This window comes from Apteryx mantelli, chromosome 4 (genome assembly GCF_036417845.1).
Source record: "Apteryx mantelli isolate bAptMan1 chromosome 4, bAptMan1.hap1, whole genome shotgun sequence".
In the NCBI taxonomy this organism is placed as follows: domain Eukaryota; kingdom Metazoa; phylum Chordata; class Aves; order Apterygiformes; family Apterygidae; genus Apteryx; species Apteryx mantelli.
The window spans coordinates 25,006,967-25,027,126 of NC_089981.1; the positions used below are offsets into that span (position 1 = coordinate 25,006,967).

General features: G+C 37.3%; 1 protein-coding gene across 2 annotated transcripts in view; it reads right to left on the bottom strand.

Annotated features, from left to right (window-relative positions):
* Positions 1-7,301: 7,301 nt before the first annotated feature.
* Positions 7,302-20,160, bottom strand: part of CARS1 (cysteinyl-tRNA synthetase 1) — a 35,186-nt gene continuing 22,327 nt past the window's right edge. For both annotated transcript variants that reach the window (XM_067296030.1, XM_067296029.1), the window contains 7 exons: positions 19,598-19,666; positions 16,526-16,607; positions 11,956-12,036; positions 11,521-11,588; positions 10,095-10,154; positions 8,781-8,864; positions 7,302-7,608 (listed from right to left, as the gene is read on the bottom strand). In XM_067296030.1, coding sequence (XP_067152131.1) covers positions 7,474-7,608; positions 8,781-8,864; positions 10,095-10,154; positions 11,521-11,588; positions 11,956-12,036; positions 16,526-16,607; positions 19,598-19,666 — 579 coding nt within the window. In that variant the 3' untranslated portion in view covers positions 7,302-7,473. The remainder of the gene's footprint in view (positions 7,609-8,780; positions 8,865-10,094; positions 10,155-11,520; positions 11,589-11,955; positions 12,037-16,525; positions 16,608-19,597; positions 19,667-20,160) is intronic.

Genomic DNA, 20,160 nt, shown 5'->3' on the forward strand with positions numbered 1-20,160 from the left:
TACCAATACTATAATTAAAGAAAAAAAGTAATTATAGAATAACATTCAAACAGCTAAAGAATTGCAGGAATTCTGGAGAGTCAGTAGCACAAACAAGCAGATTTGGCCAGCTCAAGGACATGCTCAGTGGCAGGTCTAACATTTGCTCCCATCTCTCTTTCCTTGTCCATCCAAACTAATCCTTTTCCTAACATCAAAAACTTAATGGCCTCTTCTGGCCTCTTCTTACTTTCATTACCTTTATTTTGGGACAACTTCATTCATGGTGGTTGTTATACTTAATTCTCATTCTTCCATAAAAGACCATAATGAACTGTAAAAGGAGGATTTATCTGAAGGAAATCATACTTGACATCTTTGTTCTCGCTGCTGATTGATAGCTGTCAAGTATTTTGGGTAGTTTTTGTAAATCTCTATTTGTTAAAAGCTATTTCTCCCTTACTCCCCAAAAGAAGCTTGGAGTCAGATATTGTTCCATACGAAGATTTAGGAAGCTTTGCTCAAGTATGTGATGTAGCTGCTCATTGCTGCTGTTGCAGGAACACACTGCAGCCCTGTTCAGATTATTAGTTGCAATGCTGCCGCCTCTGTGGGATGTGCAGAGCTTGTGTTTCTGTGCTAGTGCCTCTCTTGTTAATGCAGTTATTCTCATAAATGCTGCAAACCCTGAATTAAATTATATTTCAGATGGTCTTGTAGAAAGAGATTTGCTTTCTTCTGGACCGACTACCAAGCCTTGAAACAGGCCAGAGTGCTGGAAGTATTTTTTCTCTTCATTCATTGATAGATGTTGAAGTAAAATACATTTAAACTACTTTGAATCCATGGGACTTTTAGCACCCCTCTCCAAAGGCATAAATCCTCCATGATCAATGAGGGATTTTTGCTGACTGTTGTCTAACCTCTTGCAGCACGATACTAGACTTTAGGAGAGTGGCTGAGGCACAATCTGTGGAGTCATCTTGCTGTCAGGTGCTCCTACCCTGCAGAGAGCTGCAAAAGGATTTTTGCTGAATCACCCTGGCTTGATTTAAACATCCAGGCTAGCATATGGGAGAGCTTGGGGAACCAAAACAGAAACAGAAGGGATTATGGCAGAGCTGCTGAACACATATACTAGACGCACCTGGTTTTAGAGAGAAAGCTTAGGCTGCAATCTGTAACTGGCATTAAAACAGCTGTGTGTTCTGCCCTTGGGTGGGCATTAATGGAAACCGGTTTCACTGAATGAGATGCCAGACATTCACAACCCATTTTGAGAGATAAGATTTAGTTTGTCTATGAATTTTTTTGGACAAGAAGCGCTTTGATCATTGCTAAGTGGAGTCTTGGTACTAAATAGCTAATGTACTTCTTTAATTAATTTGTTCTATGTCAGGAGATGTGTTAAGTAATATGCATGTGGTAGTGTCCTGTATAGAAAGTGCCCTGTGACATTACCAAGAGGAATAAAAGTTCCTTTCCACATTTGTGTGGTAGAAATTGTGTAATTAAAGAGGAAGCTGAAGTTGTTCCAACAAGCACCACCACCTTAAAGTGTTTAAGCATAGCTTAAAATGTAGAGAAAGAAGCTGAAAGTGTGTACTGCATGTGGCAGAGATTTGCTGGTTGGCACATTTAGAATGCATCTGTGGGTTCCCAGAAAGCTGGAAAGTCAATATAAACATTAGGAAAAAGAGATCAAAAAGAATATCTTAAATGTAATTAGGGACTTATTTCATTTAAATGTCTTTGTAAAGAAAGAAGACTGGTGGTAATAAGACCAGATCAGACAATTCGCAGGTTTTTCTACCAGTATCTGAACAAACTGAGTGATAGTGTGTTTGGAAGCTTGATGGAGGAACTTGTTCTCATAGTGCAGCAGTATTCACAGCTCTCAAAAAGCTGAAAGGCACACAGAGCAAAACACAATATTTGCTGCTTCCAAGTTTGGCCTACAGCACTTCACAGAAAGAATGCAATTAAAACCAGAAACGCCACACTATTTTACCTTGCCTTGCTGCCTCTGAATAAATTCTCTGATAGGTAGTCTTTCTTCACGTGTTATCTTCTATCCAGTATTTGTCCCCTCAAGGTTACAAGCAAGGTAAGCCCTGACAGGCTTATTAAGTTACCCAAGTGCTTCCTCCTGACCAAACCCAGATTTGCACAATCCTCAGCGTTCAGAGGTGTATCATACTGCTAGTGCATACATATTTGAGATTACTTTGTTCCTATACACTATACTGGTAAGAAACAGTTTTTGAGGAAGACGGGAGAGATCCTTGTGGGATAATGTTTCGAATTATCTTGACAATATGCAGTTCTGCACTATTGTCTGACTTCTGTCTGAACAATATTAAATACGGCAGCAAAAGTTGGTTATTGCAGCAACAATTTTTACATTTGTATTTTGTTGAAAGTTTTAGGCTGATGAGGATGGAGCAATCTATAATCAGCAGGTCACTGGTACCACCATAAAATAAATCTACCTACAAAATGCTGATGTCCTTCAGCAATAATGCTTTTGATTTTTTAATAGACTTCCAGCATCAACAAAAGAAGCCCAAAGAGAGATTTGGTTTTCTGGACTTCAGAGAGAGAGAGAACATACACAGCTGTGTTAATTAGTTTGTGATATGGGAAACAGGTGTCAAATAAAGCACTGTGTTACCTTAAGCTTATTCCAGTGTAGGTACATAATCACAACATGGAGATACTGGTAAGTATTCCTAAATATATATTGGGAAGAAAGGTACTGCATGCTTTCTTAAAGAAGCATGTGAGAAACTTAAAAAAAAAAAAAAAATTACTCTTACAAAATGACTCATGGAAAAGCCATAATTGCTCCCACTTCCACTTAACTAAGTAACGTTAATAATAACTTCAAAGAATACTGAGGTTGCAGTGCTCTAGTCAAACATTAGTATCACTCCCCCCACCACACTCCCAACCTCAAAAAAGAATTCAGTAATTGTAAAATACATTTAAGACCTGGATAAAGCAGGCAGTAGTTTTGGGGAGGGGGAGAGGAGAGATTATTTGAGATAGGAGCTTTGCAACTTCCTCTTAATTCGAATTGTTTGTTATCATAAGCTCACTTGTCACAAACATTGATGGGTTTTAGAGGTTAAGGCAAGACACCTTTCTAGAAGTGACCTATGGGTCTGGAGAAGCCTCAGTGTTGGGACGTGTAAGTTTTTATCTGCATGATCATAAAACATGGAAGTTTCTTCCCCATCCAGAGATTAGATTTATTTAACAAGACTTTCAGTAGAGCACTCAAAATCACTTGTTGATGCCCAGCTGAATGACAGAATTCACCTGGGAAGAGATGATAATATTTGCATGTCTCAAAAGACGGCAACTTAAAAAAGATGGTTTATCATCTCAAAAAAAAAAAAAAAAAAAAAAAAAGCAGTAGTAGTGGTAGCTATCTTGATTGTTAGTGACCAAAATTACAGTAATCATGAAAAAAATCTTAGAGATAGCCAGAAAACTGTGTGGAAAAATAGAAAGCTTCACTTTCTACAGACCAAAAAAAGCTGTGCATATATGTTCCAGAAAATGTTAAAAAATAAATAAAATCCAAGACTTCATTGCTATGGGGATTATTTTCTTAAAGCATAGAAACTCATATTCCACATGTGATTCCTTCAGTGTGTATATGTACATATACACATATTAACTATCCAATCAAAAATTTTAGAATACACTAGAGCCTGTCCTTTCCCTTTTCTTTACTGAGACAGTGGACTAAGACATTGAATGCAGACTGTTGCTGTTGCATTCTCTTTTTCTGGCTGCCCAGTCACTCTCACTAAGCCAGTGCAGTGGAATTCACTTAAGTGACACCTTGATGGATTGCCAGGAAAGAGGTATTGTGCTGTGCATTTCAATGACTGCATAGGTCAATTGACGCACCTACTTCCAGAAAGTCTGCTTAAACAGTGTGTATCTAAACCTGTTTGCAGCATTCTTTTGCTTGCTAACAACCTTTCCTTTGCCAGAACATTGCGTGTGCTATTTTCTGCTAAACTGTGGCTGCCGAGAGAATCAAAATAACTTATCTGAAGTAGTTCTGGAGTTTGTGTTTTGATATAAACTCCATGAGACAATCTATTTTTCTGTTTCTTTGCCAAGGTCATTGTTTTCTGATTCAGTTGCTGCTTTTGGAAAAAGGAACTCCATACTTGGGCAAAAGTCTCATTTTGCTTGGGGAGAACAAAGTAATTTCCTGTTTGTCTATGTATCAAGTTGAAGCATTTTAGCAGCCTCTTTACTGGAGTTATCAGTTTGTGTGCACTTAACTTTTTTAATAGACAATGCTTAGGCCTGTCAAGTCACAGATCCTTCATGAAGCAGATATTTTCCTTGCTCATAATGCTGGCTTCCAAGGACAACTGAGACATGCAGAAAGAGAAATTCATAAATGGAAGAACATTCAAGTATGGAAAGAACAGTTCAAGTTTGGGAAGGTCATGATGGCTTTATTGCTGGAGGAGTCAAGTGAGAAGCTTTCTTGAAGGAGGCAACTTCAAAAAGGAGAGAACAATGGCAAAACACTAAAAAGCAGGGGAGAATAAGTAGCAGTGTGGAGGAACAGAGATCACAACACTGAAGACGGGTCTGAAAAGGAGAGGATTTCAAAGGCTCTGATCCTTTTGAAATCTATGAATAGAATCCCATTGAATTCAAGAAACTTAATTTCGTGCAAAAACAATTCGAAGACAGGGAAGTACACTTTGTACTGCAGCAGAACAGAAAGATGACTTTAGTGGCACTGATGTGTCAGATAAGTATTCTTTCAAATCAACTTAGTTTAAAACAATCAAACTGAATCAACAAAAACACACAAAAGGAAGGCCTGAGCTAAATAATACTGCAGGTAGAATACGACCTTAATGGGAAAGTAAATATGACAGAGACTTTATCTGAGCTTGGGAGACATGACTAACTATGGAGTTGCAGATATTGAGCAAGGAAGCAGTGTGCGTTTAGGAAGCATACAGAAACAAAGACCAGAGGATAAGCTGTGGAGACTGCCAGTCTGAAATGCTCGTAAGACATAAGTAAGGAAAGTTATCCCAGAAACAAAAGGAAGCAGTTGGGAAGGAAAAAAAAAATGACATTTTTTCAAAATCGTCTAAATTGATGTAGTAGATGAACCATAGGGTGGGTAAGGTTCCAATAGGAACATAGCAGGAGGAGAAAAAGACATACTACAAGAAAATATCAGAGAGATGTTGTAAGGAAATTAGAATCCAGAAGACCAATGAATTAACAGGGTCATCTTCTTCATAGTTATGTGCTAAGTTCAGCTGCATTTTTGGTAAGCAGGTGCTAACTCAGCTCATCAAAAGGAATTTCTTTAAGGAAATTACTGTCACTACTTCAAGTTAAGTAGCAATTTCAAAAGTAGTTCATATTCAGGAAGGTAGTTAACCTCAGGTGAAGCCTATGCTGAGGATAGAGATGATTCAGGTTTAGGACTCCTAGTGTTTGCAGAACTAGCTCTGGAGTCTAGCTAGGACAGCAGGGAGTCTCCAAAGGGATATCTCATCTGGCTGAGAAGCAGCATCTTGCGACTAGATCTGCCTAGGCACATCCCATACCTTCATGGATATCCTGAGTGCACATGCATCTTGGGGAAACAAGACAGGATCTGTGCTTGAGAAGAGATGAAAGGTTAGGCATGAAACAAAGAAAGAATACAGAGCAGTGCAGAGACCAACCCATGTTACCTATAACAAATACAGAGAACGTTCACAAGCAATAAGCTGATAATATTGAAGGAATTAGAATCCAGAATGGTGTACAAATGCAACTAATCCTCTTATGTTCATAGACCACAAGGACAGAGAAGTTCCCTCTTAGTTGTGGCTGGCTTTTTAACTACCACTGTACTGTTTAAACAAGTGCTTATACAATTCATTAGAAATCAGCAGAATACATCAAATATTCAATGCAAAAATTAAATGTTTTTGATCATCTTAGTAATGGCAAGTTAGAAGAAAAGTTCTGTAAAACACATTTTAAAAAAATGTTTGTGAAATAAACTCTGTTATCTTTCTACTACACAAAGGTCACGTGCACTTATGCTTTACTGCAGATTTTATATGCAGTGTACAAGACACATGTGCTTTACTGACCTCACCATTACATGTTTTCAAAGGCAAATTCTAGGAAACTAGACAAAAAATTATTAGGTCTTTCTGTTACTCCAAATCTGTACATCTTGATACTTAAGAAGGTATATATTAAGATAAACTGAAAGCAAAAATGTTTATAATTCTTAATTAGGGAAAGGAACATAGCCTAATGGTTAAGGCATGAACCTAAGAGTTGCGAGAAGAGAGATATCACAGTTGTTACAATGACTCACCATTTGACCTTTTGTGAGTCATCTTGAGGCTTAAGAATATGTGATGAATATCATTTTGCATGTTGGGTACTTAGCTGTTACGCAGTTGTGAAGTGGGTGAGATATTTTGTACGATTTCATAACTAAAGGGTAGTAGGTACTGCCAGTGAAATTTATTATTAAGCAACAGAGAGCTGTCCTTGGTTAAACTGTCATGTCAAAATCAGTCTTGAATAGTGAGTGACGCATGGTCGTATTTCCTCATTGCAAGCCAATCCACAAACTGTATCTCAGTTAGGAACCCTCTGTTCTCTTTGGGTCTGAATAGATAACTGGGTGCTGTCCTCCGTCTTTGGGCAGTGCTTTTGTTCCTGAGGCGACAGCTCCAAGAACACATCCTCTGCCCATAGTTCCTCATGTCTTTCCCACCCGTTTCTTCAATGCAGGTACATCTTCCTTGTAGCTACCCACTTGACTGCAACTGCAAGTTGAGCAAGATGATGATGATCTGTCCCCTTTTGCAAATAAGTCCGGACTTCTATAGTCTAGCCCTATGGAAGGGACTGTTTGCTTCTACTATGTAGCATGTCCTGGGTATACTTACGAGAGTTTTTAATAACAGCAGCTAGAGTATCATAGTGAAACTACTCATTTTTTCCTGCTTACATAATGATATTAAAATCATCTGGAAAATACTTACTATTCTAACTGTGGGACAAATTATTCAGCTTCCATTTAGTAGTAAGTTTTGCTTACTGTGACATATTCCAGAGCACAAGCTACATTGGGTATTAGATAGATAGAGATCGGCATGCAGGACAAATTAACCGAAGCCTGGATAGCTATAATCAACAAGAAACCTTGTGTGGATTTGCTGACTGAGCAGCATCTTCCCAAATAGATCTGGCAACCATTCAGTCTGCCACTGTTGTTGCAAAGAAACTTATTAGAGGTTGGCTTTTTTTAAGAATGGATTTTTATTGACTTTCCAGATGACATTATTAATCCATGTAAACAGGATTTTTACTTTGCACATAATAGAAAGTGTAAACAGAGAGATGAGCATCAGTATATGCTCACTTTTTCAATGGTGACCCAGCACTTGCCTTTTAAAAACAGTCCTGTTGCTGTCAATTTGCACTTCCATTCTGAACCATTTGTAGATACTCCTTGTATAGCTTTTCTTGGGTTTCATAAAGTTTCTTCAGCTTCTTAATTTGTCCTTTGCTGAGTTCTTTGCCTTCTGTATCATGGGTAGGAAATCCCTGGAAAATTAAAAATAAGAGTATTTAAGATAAATGGGCTTCCAGATACTTTGACTGCTTTTGCTCCTTATGGAATTGTGTTCTTTCCAGGTGAATCATGTTTTAATAAGATAGGGGAATAATGTCATAATTAATGACAAATTGTCAAGGTGGGATGCATCTTTGCTAATTCTAGCTGCCTAGAAGTTAGACAACTACCTTTGACTACTTGTCTATGCTCCCTCCCTACTTAATGAAGGGGCAAAGTGTGCATTTATTTCTGTCCTGACTATCTCTATTGAGGAGAGGAAGCTTACACAACTAACTCCTAGATAGTTATAGTTAGGAGAGGTTCTAACTAATACTTAACCCCTAAATACATGCGTAAAAGACCACTTTTAATCATACTAACATTAAATCCAAGGCTTTAAGCAAAAGCAGTAAGAGGCTTCCATTCTGAATGGAGAAACTATGATGACAGATTTTTGTGGATCTTCTCCTTGCTTGCATGCTTATTTTCCAATGTTTACAGTCTCTGTATCATACCATTCCTACTTGTCCCCAGGGCCTGAATTTGCACAGTTGAGGAAGACAGGAAGAAATAGGAGCAATGTCCCAGATCAAGCCCTGAAAAAACAGTGCTTTATGTTTTACAAGCAACACCTTTAATGCTAAAGGGGAGCAATCTGAGCAAAGTTATGAGTACAGCTCTCTGAGATCCTTTGCCGGGGAGAGTGAAACAAAGGGCAGACCTAAACCAGAAGCACGGGGTATCTCTGAAAAACATGGCTGTTTCCATCACTTCTGGCAGAGTCAGGAAGTTTGTACAGCTGCAGTCTTTGCCCTGCAACAAGCTATTTTAATAAATCTGTGAATGAATATCATGCAGGTTCCTACCCACAATACCTAAAGGGAATTCTTGCTCTGTACTAGGATGGCCAAAGGAGACCAGTGTAAAATGAAAAGTATCCCTGAAATGATTGCTAACAGTTAGATAACCTTGCTCCCCAATGCAAGGTATGTGCAAGAAAATTTGTATCTTCTCCTCTTTCTCTCCTTCCCTCCTTCCCCCATGTTAATAGCGCTGCTCTAGGGGTTTTGCAACAGGATCAGCTATGTACGCATACAACTGAGTGTGTACAACTGTGGAAGGAAAACCTCTCCCCATCTGAAAAAAAGTCTCCAATTCTTACATTTTCATCAAACATGGAATATTTGTCATGTTCCGATTTAAACATTTCGTGTGGTGGAATCTTCATCTTTGCCAGTTTTGCTGCCTACAATACAAAAATGCATTAACTGCATTAGCATCACAGTGAATTACTGACAACCTATCTTTTTAAAAAAAACTTTCCCTCAAATGTGTGCAAAGGGAAAAGTAGACCATAATTTGCAGATCAAGGAGCATCTGAGTCACAATAGTTTATTATGTGAAAAGGAACTTAAAGTGAGGAACAATTCAATAAATCTTGGATGTGTTTGTCCATGAAAATACAAATAAATTGACATTTTAAATTTGCAGAGGACCACTTAAAAAAGTATTGCAGGAACTCAAAATAATCAGCTTATACTCTCCAAAAACTACATTTATATTTTGCTAAACTTGCTTCCTTATTTTTCTAGGTGTAAGCACAAAGTGAATTAGTTGCTATGAGTAAAGAATATTCAGCAATGAGCTCACTGCAAAGGGAACCATCTTCATCAGCACTGTCCTGTTGATGGGAACAGGGTTCTGTGGAGGTCACAGCAGAATCAGGATGCAAGTAATTGCATTGAAAACTAACTGAACTTTTACTTATTTGTGAAAAGCACATCTCAGAACCCTTTCCAAGTAATTTATGCCTAATGCAAAGAAGTCACCTTTTTGAAAAGAGCTAATTGCAATCCATTAAAGATAAATGCTATTTATCTACTTTTCTCTCTGTAAATGTACTCTCTCAAAGTTTACTTCCTCTGTTTACCCACAAACTTATTTCCTGTATTGTTAGACTCATCAGCATGGCAAACAATCTTTTCCCTTTATGAGTTCATCTGCTCTAGCTGCCTACTCTTCACCCAAAGCCTAAAACCGTTGAGCTATCACAATTCTCTAACTATGGAGCTGAAATGTGTTTTTTCAAAGCACTATATTCCAGAGTTTAACAAAGGGAACAGGTGGACTCTTAAAAAGATCCGTGTTCATATGTACCTATGACACCGGAGAGCAAAGAAAATAAGTGACACAAGCAAAATTCTCTCTAATGGGAATGTTAGATACTGCTTTGGAAATTAAAGAAGTAGTACCTTTAGTCTTGGTCTTAAAGATGGCCACTTTTTAATAGGTGCTGTCACGGATCAAATCTAAATTTCAGGCAAAAATCATTCTGAGCAAAAAATTGTAGACAAAAAAATGGAGGTCCAGTTGAGGCTAGGCAGAAAGCTTGAGCTCTAATGTAATCTTTCCTGCATGTGACTATTGCTACTAACACTTTTCCTCAAAACCAGATTAAAATTATCTGAGTGCTTACCTCCTGCTCTTGTTTTTTTCTGGCTGCTTCTTCTTTCTTCCTTTTTTTCTCTTCTTCAATCTATGAAAGGTAGTATTAATAAGTAAAAGGTAGCTACTTCAGTTGGTTTTCTTTATAAATCTGAGTCAATGGCTCCCCTGGATATCTAATTATGGACAGAACTGGTAGCATGACCTACAGTAAAAATACTAAGCCTTATAATTAGGATTGTCTGATATTTCCCACTGTAAGATTTTGTTTTCATTTGCTTTTATTCACAGCTAAATCAGTTTTAACTGTTCCCAATGCATTTTGCATCCTAAGCATACAGCTATGAAAGAATATCTGCAAAAGAAATGGTCCTGCAATTTCAGGGGGAAAATGTTTTGCAAACATTTAAAAAACAACAAAAAAAAGACCAATTTTCCCTGGTATTTAAAGCCCTTGCCCCAAAACCATGGAGACACTGGAGTTTCACTAGGAGCAGTTTTATGCCTTGATGTTCCTAGGGAAACAACTATCCAAATTTAGCTAAGTTATAAGCCTCTGAAAAATCTCATCCCACACTGGCTCAGGAGAGACCTGTTAGTTCTCCAAGGGTTCGGTCAGTATTGAAAATAATATAGTTGCCAGGGAAAATGTATTTTAGCTGCAGGCTCCACCCAGCACCTATATACAAACTGGCTTCAAGTGCATTTCTGACGAAAATACCTGAAATGTTGGCTGAAAACAAACTTTACTTTTCCCTTAAAGAAAAAAAAAGTCCTCAGGGAAAGAAAAATCTTGGAAAGTCTTCCAGACATCTCTAGTCATGATAGAATTTTATTATTTGTTAGAACTGAAGACAGACATATGAAGTGCTACTTTAAAATGTCGCAAAGGCAAACATTAACGCTAGGAAGTGCTAGAAAGGGTTGCTGTGCAGCCCTTGTGCATGTGAATTAGGATTCACAATCTTTAATTACATAGCAACATGAGAATTCTTTCCCCCACACCCTGAGTATCTCACTCATCAATGCTACATTAGTTAATATTTAGCCATGGCATTTTGTTCTCAAACATCAAAATAAATACAGTCGAGTTTTATGGAAAATGTCAACTTCGTCTGTACAGATGAAAGAAGTCAAAACCAATTTCTCATTGGAATCAGTCTTCCAGAGAGATAAGGCAACATGTATGCAATATTCAAAAAACCCTCATTAATATGAAGTTGTTTTTTTTTTAAACTTAGAAGTATTCATTAAATCCCACAGAAAATTTTCAAGCAACTATTGTTTCAAAAATCCTTTTTCTGAATGCCACTTGAGTTTTAATCTCAGTTCTGGTATGTTATTTTACACATTGCTAACTTTTTTTTTTTTTAAACATTTCCTTGATGATTCGTAAAGCATCCATAGTTTATACCTTACTTTACATGTGAAAAATGTTAAATGCTTAAAATAGTAACCTTTTTCTTTTCTTCTCTTTCTTTCAATAATGTGTCCTTATCCACTAATTTGACCACAGTTGGCAGCCCTGAAGAAGCAAGAACAGATGAATGAGTTTTCCAATATTTGAATAATTAAAGATATGTTTATATACCCTATGACAACTTTTCTTCTGCAAATGCAACTGAATGACTACTCAAAAGTGGCTAGGCAATTAGGTACTACTACACAAGAAGATTCCAATGTACCTTTTTACTGTCTATATGTTCCAATATAAATTTATACAGTATGCATTTATACATCAGAACAAGATGTGCTAAAGGTTTTGCAGTCTTCAAGTTTGTTGGATGATTCTGGATTAGTCTTTGACATGTTGGTGTTTTCCCATAGCTTAAGAAAATAACAAGATGATGAAAACAACTACCTACAAAGTTGTCAGGCATATAATTGTGTACCTTCATGATCTTCAAATCGAACACCCAGTTCAGGAAGGATGTCATCTCGAAGAGCATCACTCAACTGCAGCACTTCAGTTACTAGAGTACATGAAAAAAATACATTTAGAGAAGCAAGATTTCATGAAAATATACTCCTATTTTTATTTAAGTGCAGTTAAGAAATTGGCTCTCTCTTACATTGATCAAAGAAAGGACTTTTGTTTTGTTTTAAAGTGACCAACATTTTAAATAAGTTCTGCCATCTTTCAACTACAGAGAGAAGCAGCATATTTCTTTGCAGGGACTCAGAATTCATAAATTTTTTCCAAGATACCCTCATTGCTCCTGAAAACCATTAAGAGAATTCAGTTCAGTAACATAATCGTGCAGAAGACCAAAAGTCCTTCATTACTAACAAATAGATTTATTGTATGACATTGCAATACATGTTTTTCTACCTCAAAGAAAGCTTCCTCTAGACATTTCAAAAGCTCATTAACTAGACATGCTTTTGAAAGGCTATTATTTTATTCTTTTAACATTTGCCAGTGCAATGTTAATGCAAACATCCTCTGGTTCTACAGATAGTTATCTCTTCTGTTGCTTTTCTGTTCATCACCTATTTTGACCAAGCCTTTTTCAAGCACACCAGTTGCAGCAGAACAGAGTTTTCATTTAGCTTTCTGGAAGGTGATTGGAACACCATGACTAACCTTTTTTTTTTTTTTTGCAAACTTATTAAAGAATCTTTAAAGACAACAAGCGATTAAGAACTTGAGATTTAGCCAAAATAGATGCTGTTAAGCCTTAAGAGGAAAATAAATCATCACATAGTAGTGTATTTACTTGGATGAGAAAAGTTGTATCAGCTGAGAGGTGACAGAGCAGTTAAGAAACCAAGAGGAATTAAGTGAATCAAGAGGACCCCAGGACCCCATATGTTGCTGTTATGAACCTAATTCAGTAGCATTTTTTTTTTAATATGCAGTCTTATATTCAGGAGAAAACACCAAATGTGACAAGATATATACTTAGGCTAGTTCATACCATGTGCTTTTGATAAGTGTTCTCCCTTTCAGCAGCTCTCTCAGTTGGTTTAACATAAGAAGTCATAAGGGTCTCAAAGGTAATGATTCAGGCAATAGCAGCTACTAATCCAGACTCTTTTTATATGCAAATGCTGCACATACCAGTAGATACAAGTATCATTCCCAGGTCTTCATTTGTTCCAGAATTCTTAGACCCTCAGAAGCGTTTAACAGCAGACAAAGCACTGATTACCCGACTACCATGAAAAGGAACGGACACCCTATCGCATTGTGGAGTAGTGCTCTTTGCTAGGAAATTAGCAGAGCAACTCTGTCTTTGTACACGAAAGCATTGCATTTTATAAGAGCGGTTCTGTCTGGTCAGCTAAATATTTTTCTTCAGACAGAGCAGGTATACACAGTGAACCGCACTCATGTTTGATGCAACACTAAAGAAGCCAATTAAGATAAGCCAGGAATAAGTTTACCTCATTAGCTGTTAATACTAAAAGGTGTTGACTCTAGCCTAGGTGAAGGAATTAAGCATGTCAGGTCAAGAATGTATCAGATACTGTTTTATTATATAAGAAGTGGGTGTATCTGTTCAGTTATAAATATTTACTTACCTGAAACTATGAATAATTGAAAGCATAAGAAAAAGAAATCCTTTGAAGTAGAGAAGAATGAGAAATGTATACACAAAACATGCATAATTTATGAAAGGATATGTCCTCTGATCACTCCTCTGCTATCCAGGGAAGTCAACACAGTAGTTCTCAGGGCTGCAATGTGCCTACCAGAGGGAGGTTTAGGGATTGGCAGAGGGTTGTTTACAGGTTGCCCCAAGCCATCAGCCGTTATCCTCACTGAGGACTGCGACAGGCAGAATAGCGGGATGATGCTTCCTCACCAATGCCAATGAAGACAGTCAGCTAAGAATGAACTGGAACCTAGGCAATCTGTGAGCCTGTGACTATTTCCCAGCCCTGTTTTCATGTTTTCTGTGCATTTCAAGGCACAGAGTCTTGGATGTGAAACAGGTGATGTGCTGTTTCCTCTCCACTGTGGTGGGAAGGAAAAGGAGGAGTTCAAAAAGCCTCTTGAGAATGCTAGATGTTAAGGCCAGCAGCAAAGACAAGAGCAGGCAAGTCTTGTCCCACTTCTTGTCAATGGAATATATTAGGAGGAGGGCAGAGAGTTTCCCACTGCATCCTGGAAGTAGCCTGGAGCAAGACCCAGCATTTATAACTCATGGCAACAGAATCACTGGTAGGAAATGAAAGGGCAGGCAGAGTTCAGTAATAGACACCTTTACTACAGGGTAGTCAATTTAAGCAGATGTCCTGAGGTAAGTAACCAACAACAACTACAGAGAGTTGCTCCTTTTTGAGCATCTGAATACTGATTCGCTTCTAATGAAAATTCTTCCCAAGCAGCATCAGGACAAGCACTAGAACAGCAACGTGTGTCCTTGCGGAGACGAATATACGGGGGTCTTTGCAGTTGATCAAGTACTCAAGTAAAACTTAACAATGCACAGTGTAGTGAAGCTCTGCACAACCAGTTATCGAGGTCTTTTGTAAAAGTTTTCTGCGTTTTTTTTTTCCTTTGTACAGATAACACAGTATTTTCCTTTTTCCATTTATCACCATTGCTAAATATATTCACCAGTCAAGATTCAGCTGCAAATGATCGGTCTCCTATTTATATACTAATAAGCTTATAAAGCAGAGAATTTATTTTATTAATATATTTGAGTGTTAGCCATTCTGGATGATGATAAAACTTCTGTAAAGTTTTATAAATGGCTATGCTGTGAAATGCTTTTATATATAGCGATGGGGACAATTGTTTTTTACTGTGCGGGTTTTACAGAAGAGACATACCTTTTATTCAACTGCTAAGAGTATTTAGAGCAATACAAAACATGCTAATTCATATTTAACTTCATTCTGCCAGGATCTGGCTATGAGGGGAAACTCCCTTCACTCACAACCATGTAGAGGCAATATCCCCAGCCGTTAATCAAAACAACTCTTACAGTAATAATACATTCCCTGCAGGCAAGAATTGAATGGATATGGGGAAGCAAACCAGTAGCATGTCTGTGCAGGTCCCCTCAGCCACCGCCCAGCTACCATATATTAAACAGTTTGGTCAGAGGTTCCCCTCTGGTCAAATTGCAAAGTTGTGCAACCCTTCTGTACCCCAACCAAATAGCTCTATTCCTATTCCCCAATTTATTTCAGGCAAATTATTATTATTATTATTATACCTTCCAAATGAGAAACTCAAGTGCAGTAAGTGGTCCAGCACTAAGTACCTTCTCCTAAAAATGCCCTACAAGCAGCCCCATGACATTCAAATATTAAAACTGTTAAAAATAGGAATCAGCTTAGCTCAACAACCAGTGAGCAAGGAAAAAAGCCTCATATAAAACAAGTATTTATGTTAAATAGTAAGAGACCAAAGGTCACATTTTAGGCTGAGAATATACACACAAACTTCTTGAATTTATTAAAATTACATAAAATATTTGCTGTTGGAACTGATAAGCCTGTTTCTCAGCACCAGTTAGGTCTATAGTAGTTTAACAATAATAGCTAAGTAGTCACATTAGCAAATACAGCTTTGTGCTTTCAAGGTAAACTTCTAAAGTTTACCTTAAAACTAGAAGAATTCAAAACAGTAGCCGAATTAGGGTTCAGATTCTTTGCCAACTGAATAGGTCATCAACCATATACTCCAAGTCATTCAAGTTAAATATATCTATCTATATATATTATAAACATATACATTAATATATATCTCCCTATTCTGCCTTCAAGTATAAACTACAGTGTAAAAATTAATTTTAAGAAAATTAGAATCAAATACCAGTTGAAGATGCATAGAAATCCACAGGGAATAGCAGAAAATAATAAGAACTCAATTAGGAAGCGATTGACCCATAAGTCAAAGAGGCCTTAATGTAACAGCATTTGTAACACTGTATAGTTCCGCTGCCAACACACAGCATGATCAAAGCTTTCCAAAGGAAGAAAAAAAAAGTCCAGAACAACCTCCAGCAAACACTCAGATGAATTCTCTAAAGAGAGCACCAAATTACCATCTGGGGAGCTACAATTCCAGCTGTGTTAACAAATAGGAAGGAACATCTCTGGCTGTTTAAACACAGACAGTATCATTGTGTAGCAAACTACACTTTTTCGAGAATGCAAGATCCCTGGGGGAGAGAGCATGGCTACTCTCATATCTGGAAAGCATGGAGTGCCCTGGTCTAAAAACACCTCTTCACTCCTGAACTTTTGGATTCATCAAGAAATTAAAAGAAAACAAGTTTAGCAACTTGTGAAAGTGTTTCCCAAATCAGAGAGACATGTAGCAGAGATGTACATATTCAAAGCAATTCTGGTTTAATTTTGTACACATGAAGACATACGTTACTTTTATTCTCTAAGCAAAGAGAGATTGTATCAGTTGGATCCCCCCCTCCCAGGGTTAATTCCTACCACCTCTCAGTCTCAGGTGCAACAACACTGGAAAAAGCAAACTCTCACCTTTCTTCTCTCTGGCAATTTGTCGCACTCCTTCTCTGAACTCAGAAAGGACTTGTAGGTATGGCATCACTGTAGATTCGACCTGCGGAACAATTATTTCTACAATTAGTTATTCAGAATTTAGATTTAAATCACATCTTTATCCACTTAATATTTATGTGCTTTCGGGTAGAAGTCAACCCTCAGGGCAGATCTGTATCAATAAAAATTGTCATTGCTCTATTGATGTCAAGGGCAAGACAACAACTTGCATTAGATGATAATTTTGCTTTTGAGCAGATGAAACCAACTTGAGAACTTCCACTCTCCCTATTCCTTCTCCTCCTTTCAGTTATGCAGATACATCAGGTTCAGAGGACTATGCTATAGGCTGGATAATTAAAATGCAGTACAAGGATAAGAACAGCTACCAAGGCTATACTGGAGAACTATACCCAGATGAATTTGCCCCTTCATGTTCTGAAGACATCTTACATAGGTCAAACTGCTCATCAGAAATAATACCAGGTGCAACTCAGGTTAAGACTTATTTGCATTAGAATACAAATCTATTCCTCAGAAGTTTGGGTATCCCAATTGCGCATTTGTTCCTATTCCACCCCCCCAAAAAAAGCAGTGGAAAATTTGTGTTGAATTATTTCAGACATAAGAAAATGTGAAAGCTCACAGGAATGTCTTGAGAGTCCTGCTCTCAATGGTAGTGAATAGCAACAGCAAGCAATTAGTGAACAGTAGCGAACAACTACAAAAATAACTACAGAACAGTGTTGCCTGCCAATGCTTCTCCAGAATCCCAAGACGAGAAGCTGGGTACCAACAGGACTGGTTACATTAAAAGTTTCATTTCTTTGAAGGGTAGGATATGGAAGGACAAAAACATTTACACTTTTGTTTCCTTTGCAGTTTCCACGTCTTTACCCATCTGTTAAATCTCTGTGATAAACTCCTGTGTAATCAACAGATTCAATAGTCTGTTATGCTCTAAAAATACTGACATGAAACAAACTGAGGGGCTCAGTAAAAACTTTTCATAAATGAAAAATCATGCTATAAAACCAGCTTCACAACTGGAACCTGCACTGACAGGTTCAGCAGAAAGAACAGACTGAAAATTGAGCAACAGTCGCTTCTCCACCACGTTCTCTACTGAAGCTAGCTTGAGATATGCAAATGAAGTGGCATCGCGAAAGCAAGTCTTGTTACTACTTCGTTATGCGTCAGACATCTAAAGATGAAAGATTTTGATTTCCAGAACAATTAACCTTACAGCAATATTTAATTCATTTGAAAAATGAGACTCTGGAATCTGAGGTTTTCCTGCTGCAAGTCTCTTCTGCTCCCCTTTCAAGTAAATTACTGAACCATAATAATTACACTTATCGTTCTTTCAGGGCTTTTAAAGAGGATTGTGCCTTTTTTGGAGATAACCTTCAGATCTATTGATTCCTTCATCTCATTTGGACAAAGAAACAATGGACCTGATCCACAGCCTTCTGTAATTAATGAGCAGTTTTCCAACCTTGAATGTTCACCTGGTAATTTTTGCTAAGAAGAAGTATCTGCGTGGAAGACTGAAAGAGGGTATATTTAAAGGCAAAGCCAAAACATTTTTGATAGTAAACATCTTAATATTATAATGCTTAAAATCAATAATTTCTTAGGGGGTAAAAATGGAAGTTTCCTCCTGTGAAAAGCAAAAACAGCTACTTAGGGATACTTGGCTGCTGGTATTCTTTGACTTGACATTGTACACAGAAACAAAAACTATAAAAATTACACGGATTTTACTAACAGGTGTTAAAATCTCCCTTCTGCACCAGATTCTCTTGATCCAACTAATCTTGGCAGTGCTACTTTAAAAGAATGAACGGCTTAGCTTTGTGTTGCCAATCCCTCTGTAAAGCATGTCTGTTGTAAACACTGCCTGGAGTGTCAAATATGGATTTGATTTTCATCTTCCCTAAAAAGATAAGTGTCAAGGTGCTGCTTTTCTTCTGAAATTCAAAATAATTCTGAGCTAAATTAAAACTCACTATTGATGGTTTTTTGAATGGAATCCTCAGCATCTTTCTTATCATCCTTGTTACATCATTACTGAAGATTTCCACAGCACAGCAATATAAGTACTTGCCCAGGCAAATATCAGGTGGATGTTCATTCACATTCTTCAAACACAAGTGATTTTTTTTTTCTTTCTTTGGTGATTATAAGGTTTTTTTTTTTTTATTACACCCCAAATGTTTCAATTATTCATTTTTATGGAGGAACAGAAAAACACATGGTGTTCACATCTTGAATGCGAGACTGTATGAGACTGGCATTAGAAGCTACTAGATATCAGATGCTGCACTTAAAAATACTTGGACAAATCACTGCCATTTTTCAAGTCAAAATTTCGTCATGAACAGAGAGCAAAGCTGACAGCTTTTCACATAGAGTTGTTTCTCATGCATGCCCCATGAAATATCACTATTATTACAGGGTCCGTGAGCACTTTCATTAGGCTTCTCCCCAAGTATTCCCAGGAAAATTCTGCATCACAGTGGTACTGCTGGGTGACCAAAACAAAACAGCCTTTGAAAGCCAGATAAATTCTGTGGTTATAAACGAGATTGGAAAAAGAGATTGAAATGAGGATGAAACTCGAGCTGCCTCCAGGCAGTTTTTTGGTGTACCACAAGGATCTTTAATCAGTATAATTATATTTTTGAGACTACTTAACATACAAATACTTGTAACGAGTCTTTAGACTCTAGCATGTACAGTCTGTAGTCAACATGTGGTTTTCTTAACCAGATGCACCATTCAGAAGACAAGATAATTCTTTTTCTGGTTGCTGTACAATTTGTCTGTCATTAAACTAAACAAACCAATAAAAAAAACCAACTGTTGTAAAAGAAAAAAATCTGCCTCCTAAGCCAATTAATTACTTCAGATTCAAAATGTTATAAGCTGCAAGAACAGAATTCAGCTACATGTCAGTAATGTAATTGCTTTATCTAACGTAAGCTTTCAAAGGACTACAAAAGGACACAGAGTAATTTTGTACAATGTGCTTTGTCCTTCACTTACATTTATGTTTTGACTATTTCCTCCAACAGGAAACCCAATTGCATCATCACTGTCTATGGCACCAAATATCTGTTCAAGGGGGAAAAAAAAAAGTTGTATACATTAAGTAACAGGTATGTGAAAACTAAGCAAAATCATTATGTACTAGAGTTTTGAAGCCACCTAGTTGATTTAACCCACAATTCACTGCTCTAGTAAGAGATGTTCTGTTTTTTTTAATTGATACAGCATACCAATCATTGACTTTCAAGTCTGGCTTTAATGCTGCAAGATTTGATAATTTGACTTCATATTTTTTTTCTACTGTCTAATTTTCTTTGCATGTATTAGGGGCTTCCTACTATTCAACAAAACAATAAATAAAGTTAAAATATAACATAAAGGGCTCCAAATTGTTCCTGCTGCAACAAGCACTGCAATTTGTTTTCTTTGGGTGTGGGGCAGGGGAAGGGAAGGTCTCTAGATTCCTGCAAGATTTAAACAAAGACCATACAGATCCCTACATACTTGAAAAATACAACAGTAGTAATTGCACAGTGCAATAGCAACTTCAATGCTTGCTA